At 43.2% G+C, this 14,904-nt stretch overlaps 1 protein-coding gene across 1 annotated transcript; it reads right to left on the bottom strand.

Moving 5' to 3' along the window:
- Window positions 1-3,865: 3,865 nt before the first annotated feature.
- Window positions 3,866-14,253, bottom strand: LOC123443393 (protein TPR1). The gene is made up of 25 exons (XM_045119740.1): window positions 13,957-14,253; window positions 12,702-12,881; window positions 12,463-12,576; window positions 11,596-11,754; window positions 11,306-11,480; window positions 11,096-11,219; window positions 9,506-9,600; window positions 9,289-9,424; window positions 9,033-9,142; window positions 8,820-8,889; window positions 8,659-8,732; window positions 8,460-8,555; window positions 8,285-8,377; window positions 7,913-8,040; window positions 7,584-7,830; window positions 7,342-7,509; window positions 7,158-7,253; window positions 6,893-7,048; window positions 6,704-6,814; window positions 6,441-6,620; window positions 6,122-6,250; window positions 5,944-6,039; window positions 5,690-5,872; window positions 5,441-5,616; window positions 3,866-4,338 (listed from the first exon to the last, which is right to left on the bottom strand). The coding sequence occupies exons 1-25, from the start codon at window positions 14,034-14,036 to the stop codon at window positions 4,122-4,124; spliced, it is 3,393 nt and encodes a 1,130-aa protein (XP_044975675.1). The 5' UTR covers window positions 14,037-14,253; the 3' UTR covers window positions 3,866-4,121.
- Window positions 14,254-14,904: the final 651 nt, after the last annotated feature.

The raw sequence follows: 14,904 nt of genomic DNA on the forward strand, positions 1-14,904 counted from the left end.
GGCAGCAAAACGCACATCACCGCCCACAAAAACTTTTGTGTTCTACTCGAGAAGACATCTACGCATGAACCTAGCTCATGATACCACTGATGGGGAACGTAGCATGGGAAACAAAAAAATTCCTACGCGCACGAAGACCTATCATGGTGAAGTCCATCTATGAGAGGGGATTTCCGATCTACGTATCCTTGTAGATCGCACAGTAGAAGCGTTAAGAAACGCGGTTGATGTAGTGGAACGTCCTCACGTCCCTCGATCCGCCCCGCGAACCGTCCCACGAACCGTCCTGCGATCCGTCCCATGATCCGCTCCGATCTAGTGCTGAACGGACGGCACCTCCGCGTTCAGCACACGTACAGCTCGACGATGATCTCGGCCTTCTTGATCCAGCAAGAGAGACAGAGAGGTAGATGAGTTCTCCGGCAGCGTGACGGCGCTCCGGAGGTTGGTGGTGATCTAATCTCAGCAGGGCTCCGCCCGAGCTCCGCAGAAACGCGATCTAGAGGAAAACCCGTGGACGTATGTGGTCGGGCTGCCGTGGCAAAAGTTGTCTCAAATCAGCCCTAATAGCTCCATATATATAGGAGGAGGGGAGGGGAGGCTTGCCTTGAGGCTCAAGGAGCCCCAAGGGCTGCGCCACCAAGGGAGGAGGAGTCCTCCTCCAATCCTAGTCCAACTAGGATTGGAAGGTCGAGTCCTTCTCTCCTTTCCCACCTCCTTTTTTTCTTTTCTCTTTGATTTTCTATCTATGGCGCATAGGGCCTTCTTGGGCTGTCCCACCAGCCCACCAAGGGCTGGTGCGCCACCCCCAAGGCCTATGGGCTTCCCCGGGGTGGGCTGCCCCCCCCCCCCCGGTGAACATCCGGAACCCATTCGTCATTCCCGGTAACTCCAAAAACCTTCCGGTAACCAAATGAGGTTATCCTATATATCAATCTTCGTTTCCGGACCATTCCGGAAACCCTCGTGACGTCTGTGATCTCATCCGGGACTCCGAACAACATTCGGTAACCAACCATATAACTCAAATACGCATAAAACAACGTCAAACCTTAAGTGTGCAGACCCTGCGGGTTCGAGAACTATGTAGACATGACCCGAGTGACTCCTCGGTCAATATCCAATAGCGGGACCTGGATGCCCATATTGGATCCTACATATTCTACAAAGATCTTATCGTTTGAACCTCAGTGCCAAGGACTCATATAATCCCGTATGTCATTCCCTTTGTCCTTTGGTATGTTACTTGCCCGAGATTCGATCGTCAGTATCCGCATACCTATTTCAATCTCGTTTACCGGCAAGTCTCTTTACTGGTTCTGTAATACAAGATCCCGCAACTTACACTAAGTTACATTGCTTTGCAAGGCTTGTGTGTGATGTTGTAGTACCGAGTGGGCCCCGAGATACCTCTCCGTCACACGGAGTGACAAATCCTAGTCTCGATCCATACTAACTCAACGAACACCTCCGGAGATACCTGTAGAGCATCTTTATAGTCACCCAGTTACGTTGCGACGTTTGATACACACAAAGCATTCCTCCGGTGTCAGTGAGTTATGATCTCATGGTCATAGAAACAAATACTTGACACGCAGAAAATAGTAGCAACAAAATGACACGATCAACATGCTACGTCTATTAGTTTGGGTCTAGTCCATCACATGATTCTCCTAATGATGTGATCCCGTTATCAAGTGACAACACTTGCCTATGGTCAGGAAACCTTGACCATCTTTGATCAACGAGCTAGTCAACTAGAGGCTTACCAGGGACAGTGTTTTGTCTATGTATCCACACATGCACTGTGTTTCCAATCAATACAATTATAGCATGGATAATAAACGATTATCATGGACAAGGAAATATAATAATAACTAATTTATTATTGCCTCTAGGGCATATTTCCAACACAAGGTTGGGGAAATCTCCACACACAAAGCTTGGAGGCTCCCAACAAGACCACGGAGCTTCACCACAATGGAATGTGGCTCCAAGGTGACCTCAACCGTCTAGGGTGCTCAAACACCCAAGAGTAACAAGATCCGCAAGGGATTAGTGGGGGGAATCAAATATCTCTTGGTGGAATTGTAGATCAACAATGGAACTTGGGGAGGTAAGAGGTAACCTTCTTGGGGAAGAAAACCCCTTTATATAGTGGGGGAAAGAATCCAATCGTTGCCCCCACCCCAGCCCAAGAAGAGCGGTACTACCGCGCGGTAGGTTCACCAACCACGGTAGTAAAAAATTACTTTCGTGCCTACCACCGCTGAGGCGCGATTGTGCAAAAGTCCGAGAGAGCGGTAGTAAAAAAACTACTACCGCCCAGAGAGCAGTACTACCACTGTACCTGTGGTACTACCCCTAGCACCAGCGGTACTACCGTTGGTCCTTTGCACAGACAGGGAGAAACAAGCTGGAGCTCCATCTGAAGCGAGGGAAAGGTGGTGCAATAGAATTGTGTACGTGTTGCTTCCACCCTAACCTTTCCGAAGCGGACCCCCTCTTAATAGTACGGCTTTCCTACGACTCAAATCCACCAAAGAGAAATGTAGAAAGCAACAGTCTTTGATAGACTATGAGGGGCATCGAATCGTCTTGTGCCTAGTCATGAATTATCTGAAATGCTCAATGCACACGATTAGTCCGCACATGCATTGTCATCAATCACCAAACCACTTAGGGAGAAATGTGCCCTAACATCTTCTAGCAGCCCCCCGTTCCTAAACGTTTGCACAAGCCTGGCGGAAGGACCTCTTTTCATGCGAAGCATCCACATAGCCTATGTGTCGTTGCAGTTGTAGATGTAGTTCGGATTCGCTATTCTCTCCTTATCCCGGATTAACATCAGACCATACCGGATGAGAGGTCTCTCATTCTGACGAACAACTCTCTTAGGACAAACATGATCCAAGCCTAAACCACATCCGGTATGGTCTGCCTGAACTAGAAGCTTCGACCGTTCATCGGCAACCTAAGCGACATCCATGATGTAGTCAACCATGGCGCTACAGACCCTAAACGGCCCTAACAGAGGAGGGGGTAGCTTACCAGCTTCAGGGTCGGGGGAGAAATGGCGGAGACGAGGATGGCCGGATGGAGTCGAAGAAGAAGGGGAGAAGCAGTTGTCGATGCCGAGAAGTGTTGTTGCCGCCACCAACGCCGCCATCGTCGTTGCAACCGTAGATCTAAGTTGTCGTCGCCGTCGGTGCCAATAACAGAGGATGGCTTGTCCTAGAGCTAGGAGTGAGCGAGTAAACAGGATGGTGACGAGGAGTGAGCGAGTAAACAGGATGGTGACGGTATATTTTGCGCCATCCCACCTCCGCTCATTTCCCTTTTCCGTCATCTGCGACCGAATCCCCCCGCACCGCGCCCTACTTCGCGTTTTGCTTTTGCTCCCAACTCAGCTTGATTCCAGCGTTCCGGCTTGAACGCAACCAAACAACTCATTTTTATCCCGCGAGGGCCTAGTTGGGCTCATCCCGCGAGGGCCTAGTTGGGCTCTATGCAGCTTATCAAACGCACTCCTACAAAAATGATAACTAAGCCCACGAAATTATTTTTGAGATGGAGAGTATACAGCATGTATAATTTTCCATGTATAAGGCAATCACAATAGCTTTTCTCAGAAGCAACCAGAACGAAGGGAAAACCAAAGCGTACCAATGCTTGCAACGCATCAGGCATCATGTAATCCCATTCCTGTTGTCGGCTATTACAGCCTCGGTATGGGCTTATATGAACTTGTAGTCACGTTGGAGATGTTGGATTCTTAACTGTTATGCAATATCAGATGGGCATGTGCATAAATCCATGCCGAGGCCCGGGGCTTTATCTTCCCGAAAAAATGGATGCAAAACCATGAACTGAATTACATCATTATGCATCAAGATACCTAATGCGTCCGGCTATTCCGTTTAAACTGCCGAAAACCTAAGGCGGACCTTCTTATGAACTTTATCCCTATCACAAAATAATCACTCATAGGAGCAAGGGTTATCATCTCACAATCTACAACATAAACACACAGCTGATCTTACATTCCCAAGAAACGCAACAATAACCTAGCTGACACCAACATGCGGGTGACAAGATTTTACAATTAACTCAACATGCATCTATCTTTGGTTTTGATCTGTGGCTGGATTGCTTGTAGCTGATGATGCTGGCACCCTGCCGTTGGCCACCCCATTTTCCACTGGAGCAGGCGTTCCCCACTTCCCGTCGGACTCCAACGGCTCCATCACTTTAACAGATCCATCTGACAGCCCGACTGCGAATTGATTTGGTTCTTGGGGATGTGCAGCGACAACAAAAGGGTAAATGGGTGGATTGCTGGAGCCAAGAGAGATATGGTTGTTAGATCATATAAGAAGCAAGTAAGAGCAGTAAAGTATTGCCATAATCTGAAACTTTTAGTGGAATGGGAATTCAAAAATACAAATGTCATAGTTTCTTGTCTGTCTATTGTACTTTACACTTAGATATCCAATGATTTGGCTTGTATTTAAATGGTTATTGGGCGTCAACAGTCAACACCCATCTTATGTGTTTCCCACAATGATGTCAAGAGATTGGTGATGACCTATCTTACATTACATCGGTCATAAACTAAACACTGCCTTCGTTTATTACATTGCTCCTGAAATCAGGAAGTCTTAGGCTGGTTGTAATGGGTAGTATCATATACTAGTATCATGCATATGATACTAGTGTATGATACCATATCCGTGATGCATAGTTAGTATCATAGGGTAGTTCATTTATTGCCATGCAAGACACATGATAGCACATCATTTAATATGATACGGTATCATGATATGATACTCAACCCTCTTTTTCTTCATATCATGATATGATACTCAACCCTCTCTTTCTTCATTTAATTCTATGCCACCTCATCAAAATTGCCTAGTTGGCATGCATGATACTACCTATGGTACTACCATTACGGATAGCCTTACAAAGTTGAGGACTCATTAAGCCAGCCCACCAAGACATCATAAAGTTACCAAAACTTGAACGAATAAAAATGCCAGTAAATACACCTCGACATTAGCGGATCAACATGTAGCTGAGTATCCTTACCCACAAACAACTTTTACGCTGCCTTGGTCTTAACAAGCTCAAAGCACACAAGTTCTTTTCCCCTTTTTAACTTAAAAGTTTGCGTGAAAAATATAATGCGTTAAATGTTTCTGAGACTGGAGTTTGGACGAATTTTATTGTTATTTATACATTAATATTCATTGATTTCCTCAAATATATGTATTTCCATAATATCCGATGCAATTCCATACTGAAAATTTGCTTGATCAGTTATAGGATGGTTATAACCTTTCAGAGGGCAAATGAAAATCAAAATGTAGCAGCACTCAGAATTTGTGGCATGATGTTCAGGCAAATATTGTGCAGCCAATGTACAAAAAGAGATTACCTGTTTATGGCTGCCGTAGACATGTAAGCAGATGATGCAATGCGGCATCGTAATCTCAAGTTATCCGCATCAAAGATGGCAACATTACCATCAGTAAAAGCAGCAAAAACTAGTTGGCTATTGCACGAGTACGATGCGTGTGATATTCCAGCTGACAAAGTGCCCTGAGGTATCCACTGAAACAAGATTGAGAAAGAGATTAGTAACAGACAGCAACAAAATGTTTCCATCAGATATATGATATACTACCTGGTAGATTCTCTCCATCTTGGACGCATCATAAATAGCTATCTGAGTCTCATGGACTACTAACAAGCGATTTTGATCAGAATTAAACTGAACCCTTGTGTCTCCTAATGGAGCCTTCCCAGCTGGCATTTGTATAGCGACCGATTTCTTCTTTTCCCAAGAATCGGTGGCCCACACACATAACTGCAAAATGAGGACGGTAAATGACTGACCAATGAAAATGCAAAATAGAAAAAGGTGTCAGTGGTAGTAACCTGTGCATCAGCGCCCGAGGAAACAAGTATATGCAGGCTGTTGGAAAAGGCCAATCCTGTTATCCTCTTTTGATGTCCTTTGAGTCTAATTTTGACCTGAAAAGGTAAAGTTCAATACAGCAGCAAAGCAGTGATTTAATAACTTGATAATCTGTGGCGCCTTTTCAAGTTTTAGTACCTCATCTACCCTGACATTGTATATGTGGATGGTTGAATCTTCCATTCCAATTGCTATGATGTTATTATCTTGAGGGTGAAATGCTAAAAAGGTCGATGCTGGTGGAGGTGGCATGAATGTTGTCATCACCTGTAGGAGAGACGCTGTTAATGTTTCGGCAAAATGCACCTTATTCTTGATTTAAAGAGGGGGTACAACGCAGTACAAAGGCCTCATGGGCAACCCCAGATATTAGACCTGATTGGCTAAAGACCTACAGATGCATCATAAAAAATTCCTGAAGTTTGGAAATACATCCAAATAAAATAACTAAAATTACCTTAAATGTCATCATGTTAAACAATGAGACCTTTCCACCACATGCAGACATCACATAAGAATCATTCTTGGAGAGTGCAATGCATGGGACTGACTCCTCAGGAGGTGTTTCTCCGATATCATTTGCCATGACAAGGCCACTGTTTGGTTGCCAATGCTGTGGCACAACACTAGCTGTGGCCTGTTCAGATGAAAGGAAAATTTTATACAACAATCTTCTGAATTAACCTAAACACAAGTAATCAATAGAAAAAATATATATACCTTCCCATTTGGATTCTGCTCATTGCGGTTCCATTTCCACAGCCTTTGAATGGCATTAGACCCTAGTGCTAACAAACCGACACCAGAATTTGTGTACAGAAGTCTGACAACCTGCATATTGTGGTAATCTTCTCAGAAATTTCGTGATGAGAAGTGCAAACACACAATCAAGAATAAGATGGATCGAACCTTGCTGGCTTGGTCTGGAGTTTCTGGCAATGTAGCTACACGGAATTGCTGGGGATTTAAAACTTCCATCAGCTCCCAAGGTTTTGCTTTATCAGGTTTTTCTTCTGAAATTCTTGGCTTTATATCTATGCTTCTAGATGCTGGATCAGCGCCATTCTATCATAATCATGATTAAGTAAGATTGTATTGTTGTTGATAAGGTGATCATAGAGGCATTAAAACATATGAAACTTATCAAAGTCTACTTTCTTCTGGATCAGCATACCAGTATAGGAGATGGCTTCGCAGGAGAGTTCCTGTCTAAGTTATCCATTCGGCCAATGTTAGGAGAGATGCCCGCAACAACAGGAGCACCTGAGACCTATTAATTCGACACTAGGTTAGAAACTTTCTGAAAACTACACCCACAATATGTCATGACAATAGCAGGCAGGAATACAGGTGCTTACCTTCATCGCAGAAGCTTCATATGGTGATCTAAACGCCTCGAAAGGCCGGTTCCCAAAAGCCCGTAAAGATCTGAGCCCATCAGAATTTGCAAGTATCTTGAAGCCATTGTCTACTGTAGTAACAGCGAGAAGATTCCCTTCTTTATTGAACCTTAACCGGGGAAGGCCCTGTTAGAATGTACAGAGGTTAGATTACTAAATGGAGAAAAGACTGGCAAATACAATAGGGAACAGAGACTAACTGGCAAGCCTCCGTCAGCATCAATACAAGTAAGCATGTTGGTGTTATCAACATCCCAAAATTTAATTTGGCTATCCTCCCCAGCAGCTAAAATATGATTCTGAGCTGTATCAAACTGCACGACACCCTGCACTACACCAGATGCCTTTTTGCGGAATCCAGAATATGTTCTCTTGATAGATCCTTCGCTTTCGTTCCACTCAACCAAATGTGAGTCTCCCTCTTTGCTTGTTCCACATGAGAACAACCTTCAAATAATCGACACGTAAAATATTACATCTAGAATAACTCAAAACACTTCTAGTTGGCAAAATAACACATCATGTTTACCTAGTTCCATCGGCACTATAAAGCATTGTAGTACACCATTTTCCTGGAGCATCATAGTCCACCCTAGATCCCGCATTGTCATAAAGCCATGCCTTAATTTTCCCATCAATGGAAGTTGAGAAAATAAACTGCAGGGAACACAATAAAATCATGTATCAATACACCAGAAAAACGCTTACGTGCTTGAAAAAGCCAAGCACTCATAAATCTCTCAGTTCACGAAATACAGGCATCATCCATAATGGCTCATAGTGCCTCAATTCAAATTAGAGTTGAGTACACTTTTGCAGCATACATAAGGAGTAACTACAGATATCATCATTGCATTATAAGTGTTGATTGATGCCTAAATATCCTATTCAGACAACATACCTGAATAGTCTCTTTGTGGTGAGGGCAAATAGAATACACAGGTGCCTCGTGCCCTTCAAACGAATATATTTTCTGCCCATGCATATCCCAGACCTACAAAAAGGAAAGGAAGTTACAGAAGACTGGGCCTGGGGAAAATGAAATAGATGATAACCATTTACAACATGTCAAGTACCCTTATCAGCTTGTCATCTCCGCAAGTGACAACACAAAGTTGCTTATTTGGCCTGGAGAATGCTATGTCATTAACTCCACCAGAATGAGCCTCAATCTGACATGATGAATAAACGAATTAGTAACAAAAGTCATTTAATATAATAAAATGTAACATCAATAAAATTGAAGTTCGATACACAATTAGAAATTCTACAAACCTCTAAAACTTGGCGTGTTTCATTTGGTTGTTGGTATGCGTGCAGATGGATCAAATGTTTTGCAAATGCAACTCCTAAAAACCAAAAAAGAAAAAGCAATCTTAAGTAACAATGGAGTGCAATGCAGAGTTACTGAGTGAGGATTGAATATTAGCACTAACCAATCAAGTCGCCATCAGGGCTCCATGTAACTCGATTAATGGGCATGGAAGAGTCTTTAGCCAAGACACTCTTTTCTCATAATGGGTAAATAGTCAGGCACATATATAATATCAAAACATATAGACGCTTGCAAACAAGTACCAAGACTACAAGTAAAAACAAACAAGAGTAAATTACATTCAGAACTAAAACTTGTTTGAGATCTCAGTTACCTGAAATTGTGCTGAACATGCTTGCATGTCCCAAATTTTGAAGGGCTTTGAGACCAGCCTCTCACGCAGACCAATCTCCCAAAGTGTAAATTCACCATTAGCAGATCCAACTATTGAGCAGTAGACAAGTTGAGAAAATAAATAAGGTGTTGAAATTCAAAGATTTGCCCAAACCAATGATACACCTTTTGAACTTGCCATGTTGGGACTAAAATCATTTTTTAAGATAAGAGTAAATTAGGAATCTTAACTGTACCTAGTAGTAGTGTATGACGAGAAGGATGAAAGTCCATGCTAGTTACATTAGATCCCTGTGATAATGTACACGCCACTGTCCTAGGAAGGTCATCCAATGACCATGAAGGTTGAGGAGTAGGTGCAGGATAGGTGGCCTGCAAATAAGTACAGATTATTTTCTTTAGCTCATATAAAATGCGCCATGGTCGTAAATCTTGACTACAATGCAACATTACCTCATCAATACCATGTCCACCGGGCCTCAATCGCTTCATTAGTTGCTCAGATTCTGCACTTTGATAGTCTGATATAGCTGGCCGTTTCATCATGCCTGGAGAAATAATAACTGTTAAGTATAGAACTGAGGTCATAGGACAACCGAACACATAATTCATTTCCCATCACAACAAACAAAATGGCAATAATAAAAATTACATGTTCATTTTTGTTGCCATGAAGAACTAAAGCTCTACATCCTGAAAGAACTAAGCCAGGACTGTTAAATTAATCTCATAATGTAACTGTATAACATTGATCCATTATACTCCTTAATTTGTATCTTGTCAACATGAAGTATTACATACAGATAAAAGGGGCCTTGGAGGAGAGACAAAAGTACTATGCATATATCGCTCTACAAAACAGAACTACATGATAGAGGCAATAACCAAAGTGTCGTGTATGTGATTATCTCAGTGCAGAATCACACACATGAAGGCCATAAACTCCAAAGATGAACTGGCATAAAGTAAGCACACCAAACTTTGCACCAAACTTCATTGTAGATTCATTACTTCTCACAACATTGTTACTTTTCCGACACACAAAGACGAGAATAGGTAGAAGGATCCGCCATGTTTCAAGAAGGCGGGCGGGGACTTAAACCCAAGAACCCAACAACAACAACCACCTTGTGCTTAACCACTAGGTAACACGGATGTCCCTTCTTAATTGCATATAAATAAGCCTGATTTACGAATCCTTGAGACCAAGGTAACAGCCCATGTTTCTAAGATACAAATTAACAACCCATTCCCCCTACAAAAATAACTCCCTGACTACAAAAACGAGAAAAAAATCCTAATAACACCACAAGGCATGCAGACTAATGGACTCGATCTGTGTTTGCGCTCTAGCAACAACAACAACAACAATGGTAATGAAGACTGGCAAACTTGAAAAATACTTAGCATGAATATAATAGCAGAAATATTTATTGACTTGTCTTAACAAGGAAACTTTATTCGAGACCTTCCCCATAAAACCATTGCAAGGGTACACTGTGGAGAATGCTTACTTGCTTAGCATTGGATATAATTGCAGAAAGATTATGTAGGGCTACAACGGTCAAGGTAACTGCAACTCCAACGAAATAGAAGTGCCCAACCAACAATTGCACAGGCTGATTGCAAGGATCATCTCATAACTCATATTTCTTGTTCAGCAGATCTTAAGTTTTCATTAATACTCAAACACCAGATACTTTTTTGTTATAAAAATGTCAAAAACAGCAAGCCAAGTATGTCAACTATGTTACAGTCTTACAGATTATGCTCGAATATGCCATCACTTGTGAGAAAAAAGGTATGCATAATAAAATGGACAGGTTAGGTCAGAGAAAGATTACAAGGGGAGTGTTTTTTTTCTTTTGAACTGCAAGGGCAGTGTATTAGTACCAACATCTTCTGTACGTATAAAAGGGTAAAACTCCAGAGATAAGACTTGTTAGGTATTATCGACTAGCGAAGTATCATGTTTGGTGCAAAGATGTGTAAAACAAGCCACTCGATGCATGTCAGCAGACAGTCACTAGTTTACCACAATACCTTGATTTGGTTGAACAGACATTGATGATGCTGCCACGGCAGCAGACTGAATGGATGAAGAAACAGTAGCACTTGTCATCCAACCAGCTAAAGATGGACCAGCAGGAGGAGGAGGCTGGAATGGCTGCGATAATGAGCATACTGGATTTTAGTAAACTAAGGATGATAAAGCGCACATAAGAAGGAAATGATATAAAAGAGAGAACATACAGGATGACCCGTGAGTGGCTGGTATGCTGCACCAGCCTTCGGAACAGCTGCCAATGGTACAGATACAGGAGATGTACGGGCTCCATTGGGAGGAGAGCAAGTGTGATCCGTGAACAATGTCTTGATATCTGGATTTGGCCGAGGGTTCTTGCAAAGTTGATGCTGCCAGTTTAAGCTGCACATGTTCTCAAGATATTATGAACTCACACATTCACCAGCTAATGGAAGATCAAATGGAACATGAAAACAGACTCAGATAGCATAACACCATTAGATTATTTAGTCCAAACCTTTGGTTAATTAAAGTCCGCAAACGTGATGCTTTAAGAGTTGGAAAGACAAGTTTTTCCCGGAAAAGGGGATTTGCTTCGATTAGTTTTTTTAGCTCAATCAGCATAATACCGCGAGCAGATTTTGTATCCCCATACTTAGATAGCTGTTCATTTTCCCTGCAGTAAAACAGCAAACTGTAAATGATTTGAGCTAATTTACAAAGAATAGTAAAACCAAAATACTAATAATATATACATAAACAAATTAGATTGATTAAAAAGGCACACACACCATATAAACTGTTAAACGCAACAGTTCAGGAATGCCAGCACACTCAAGAACAAGAATTTACAAATCATAACTAAGTACTACATGTGGACCCTGGTTAATAATGTTTTCCAAGTAGCCATCTTATATATAACCACTTGTATTGTTTCAAGTAGCCATGTGCCCATGTCATCTAGTAGATACTAACTGGTTATCAAAGTGTTAATAGGTCGATGCAGTTGCCCTGCCTGTAAGCTCAGTCAGCTAAAAGTTTCATTTTAATCCATGATATGACCAGAAAAACAGACGATGTGATCTGCAGACAAAATGAAACCATGCCAAGCATAGAAGTTCAATACTATATAAGTTAAAATATCTAAGAAAGATATTTGAATTTATGTTTCAACAGTCCAAAGCAATTAAAGATCCAAGCACTCATCTAAACGACCAACCATACCATTTTGCACTGTATTACTGGTAACAGTTCACACAAAGGAACAGACTAGTGAGGAACCATATGATGCAAACATCAATTACAAGAAGCTTTCAGAATGGCTTCCGCGTAAAGAAAAAGAGAAAACAAACAATAATGATAAGATGGGGTAGGAAAAAAGAACCTGAAATTCTCAAGAGTGAGAAGCTGTGTTATCTCTTTATATAACTCCTCATTGAATGTCGAGAAGACTTTAAGATCCTTGACAAGAATATCAACCGCCTTTGCTCTATCATGCCTGTCGGAAATTATTACAGCAAATTAGTAAACTTTAGTTTCAACCAATGCCAAAAACATGGGACAAGAAACCCCTGATCCTTTTCAGAGTGGGGTACAATTCCACAAGAAACGCAAGAATATTACCTATCAAGCGCTTCCAAATACTTCTGCTTCCTGATCTCAAAGAAGATCTTCATCGAATACCTATTGTCATCCACCTTGGTGAAACCTGAGAGATACCTTTCCACCTCATCCCACTCCCCAGCATGGACCTTCTCCTCAAAGTACTTGATGTTGAAGTAGAACCCTGACTCTTGTTCAAGCCTGCGGCATCATGCATCGTCAAAACCACATAAAAAGATTGCAATACTCCATTGCACTAAACATAATAGATGGACCAGAGCTCCAAGGGGCAAAAGAAAAATGGTATGGCACTCAGGAAGAGCCGGACAATGCAATTCTTGAGGTCACAACATTGGCCCAGTACTGCCAACCCCAGTTGTCTACCTGAGGCGTCACGCATGACCGTACTGACGACGGTACAGAAGACAAGTGTAAACAGAGTTTCAGACCAATCCATTTGTTTAGGTGGATGGTTGCATACCCAGTTGCGCGCTCAATGTCCAAATTTGACAGTGGCTTCGCAACAATACTGCAATCCAGGTAAATGCCATCTACGCTTTTCCATTTACTGATGACTCGGAAAAGGCGCCGCACAGGAGACAACAATGCCACGCAATCACTGGACTAACTACTTTTTTTTTATCTGGACTAACCACACTTGATCTACTAGAAGATCTCACTTTTTACCAATTGAAGTATAGCCGGCAGAGAAGAAAAGGAAATAGTCTAAGTTACCGGAGGAAAAAACTACCAGTACTAGCTCATTATTATTTGCGCACGCTGAAAGAAAAAAAACAAGAGGAAAAAGACACGACTCACGCGATCGCGAAATTTCAAATCTACCCCTGAACTACCCAACTAAAAGGGAAAATTGCGGTAGAGACTAAGCGAATCCAATTTGACTAAACAAAAATAAAGAATAATTATCACGGAGAAAAAAAAAGATAAGAACGACCGAACACGAAACTTGGCAGGAATTTACTCCGCGTACGGAACAGATCAAACGGAGCAAAAGTAATAAAATAAACATTTGTTCCCATGAACTCAAAACCCAAAAACAAAGTACTACTGCTAGACGAGAAGAAAAAACGCCCGTAGATTTATTCCGGGAAAATCGCGAAAAGGAAAAAAAACAAATCAGAGCGCACCGAAACAAATCCCTAGGGGCTGGCTTCTGGAGCCCAGCCAGCCACCAACCGAGAGAGAGGGAAAAAAACAGCCCACGGGCCGGCAGGGGGAAGAGAGAGAGAGAGAGAGACGACGGCAGGGTACCGACTTGTGCACGGTTTCCTTGAACTTCTCCTCGTCGAGGAACTGGAGGATGAGGAAGACGAGCTCGCGGCTGAGGGACGACATGGCGCCCGCGCCGCCACCCAGGAGCTCGATCTGCCCCGCCGCCGGCGCGCGGCGCTCGCTCGCGCGGTCTCGGAGGGAGCGGGCGAATTCTAGGGTTCCGCCGTCGTCGTCGCCGCCCCTCTCGTGAGGAGAGAGATGGATGGGGGGAGAGAGAGAGACGGAGAGATGTGGAGGGAGGACGGATGCAGAGGGAGAGAGAGAAACTTTAGTCTCGCTTTCTTCGATGCGTTGCAGACCTCTCGCCCTTTTCTCTCTCCCCACGCCACCCCCACTGGCTTATCTGCGATACGCGGCACCGCGTATCGATACGCACACGCGCATATGGATAGGCTGGGGTCCTTATATGAAAGGCTGGGGGAAGCGGAATCGAAGGGCGCGGGATTAAATCGGGTGGATATTCGTGAGCTGGCGTCCGGTCGTGAGGGCGACGTGGGCGCGAGACGAGACGGGTACGCGTGGATCGCGACGCAAGAGCGTGCCGCGACACGACACGATACGGGACGAGACGTTAATTGATTGCGCTACGAGTAGATGTTTCTCTCGGTCTCCCGGAAAAAGGATCGGTTTGCGTAGCGTGGACAGGGTAGTTAATGGCGTACCACCGACTAAGTTAATGGGGTGACGTGTATTAATCGTGCACTATCCAACCAGCGGGTACCGGAAAATCGGACCTATGGAAAAGATTGACTCCCGGGCGGTTACTACAAACCCGTCGCCTCATTTCTACCAATCGTAAGCCTTCTCAGTGACCGTCCGATCAAACGAGCCTCGTCGTCTGATTAAGGACCTGTTTGGGACTCCTTTGCTCCATTAAAATCAGCTCCTCTTCATCAAATCCACTTTAGAGCAGTTTTATATAGGAGTTGCA

Source organism: Hordeum vulgare, chromosome 3H, assembly GCF_904849725.1.
Source record: "Hordeum vulgare subsp. vulgare chromosome 3H, MorexV3_pseudomolecules_assembly, whole genome shotgun sequence".
Classification (NCBI taxonomy): Eukaryota; Viridiplantae; Streptophyta; class Magnoliopsida; order Poales; family Poaceae; genus Hordeum; species Hordeum vulgare.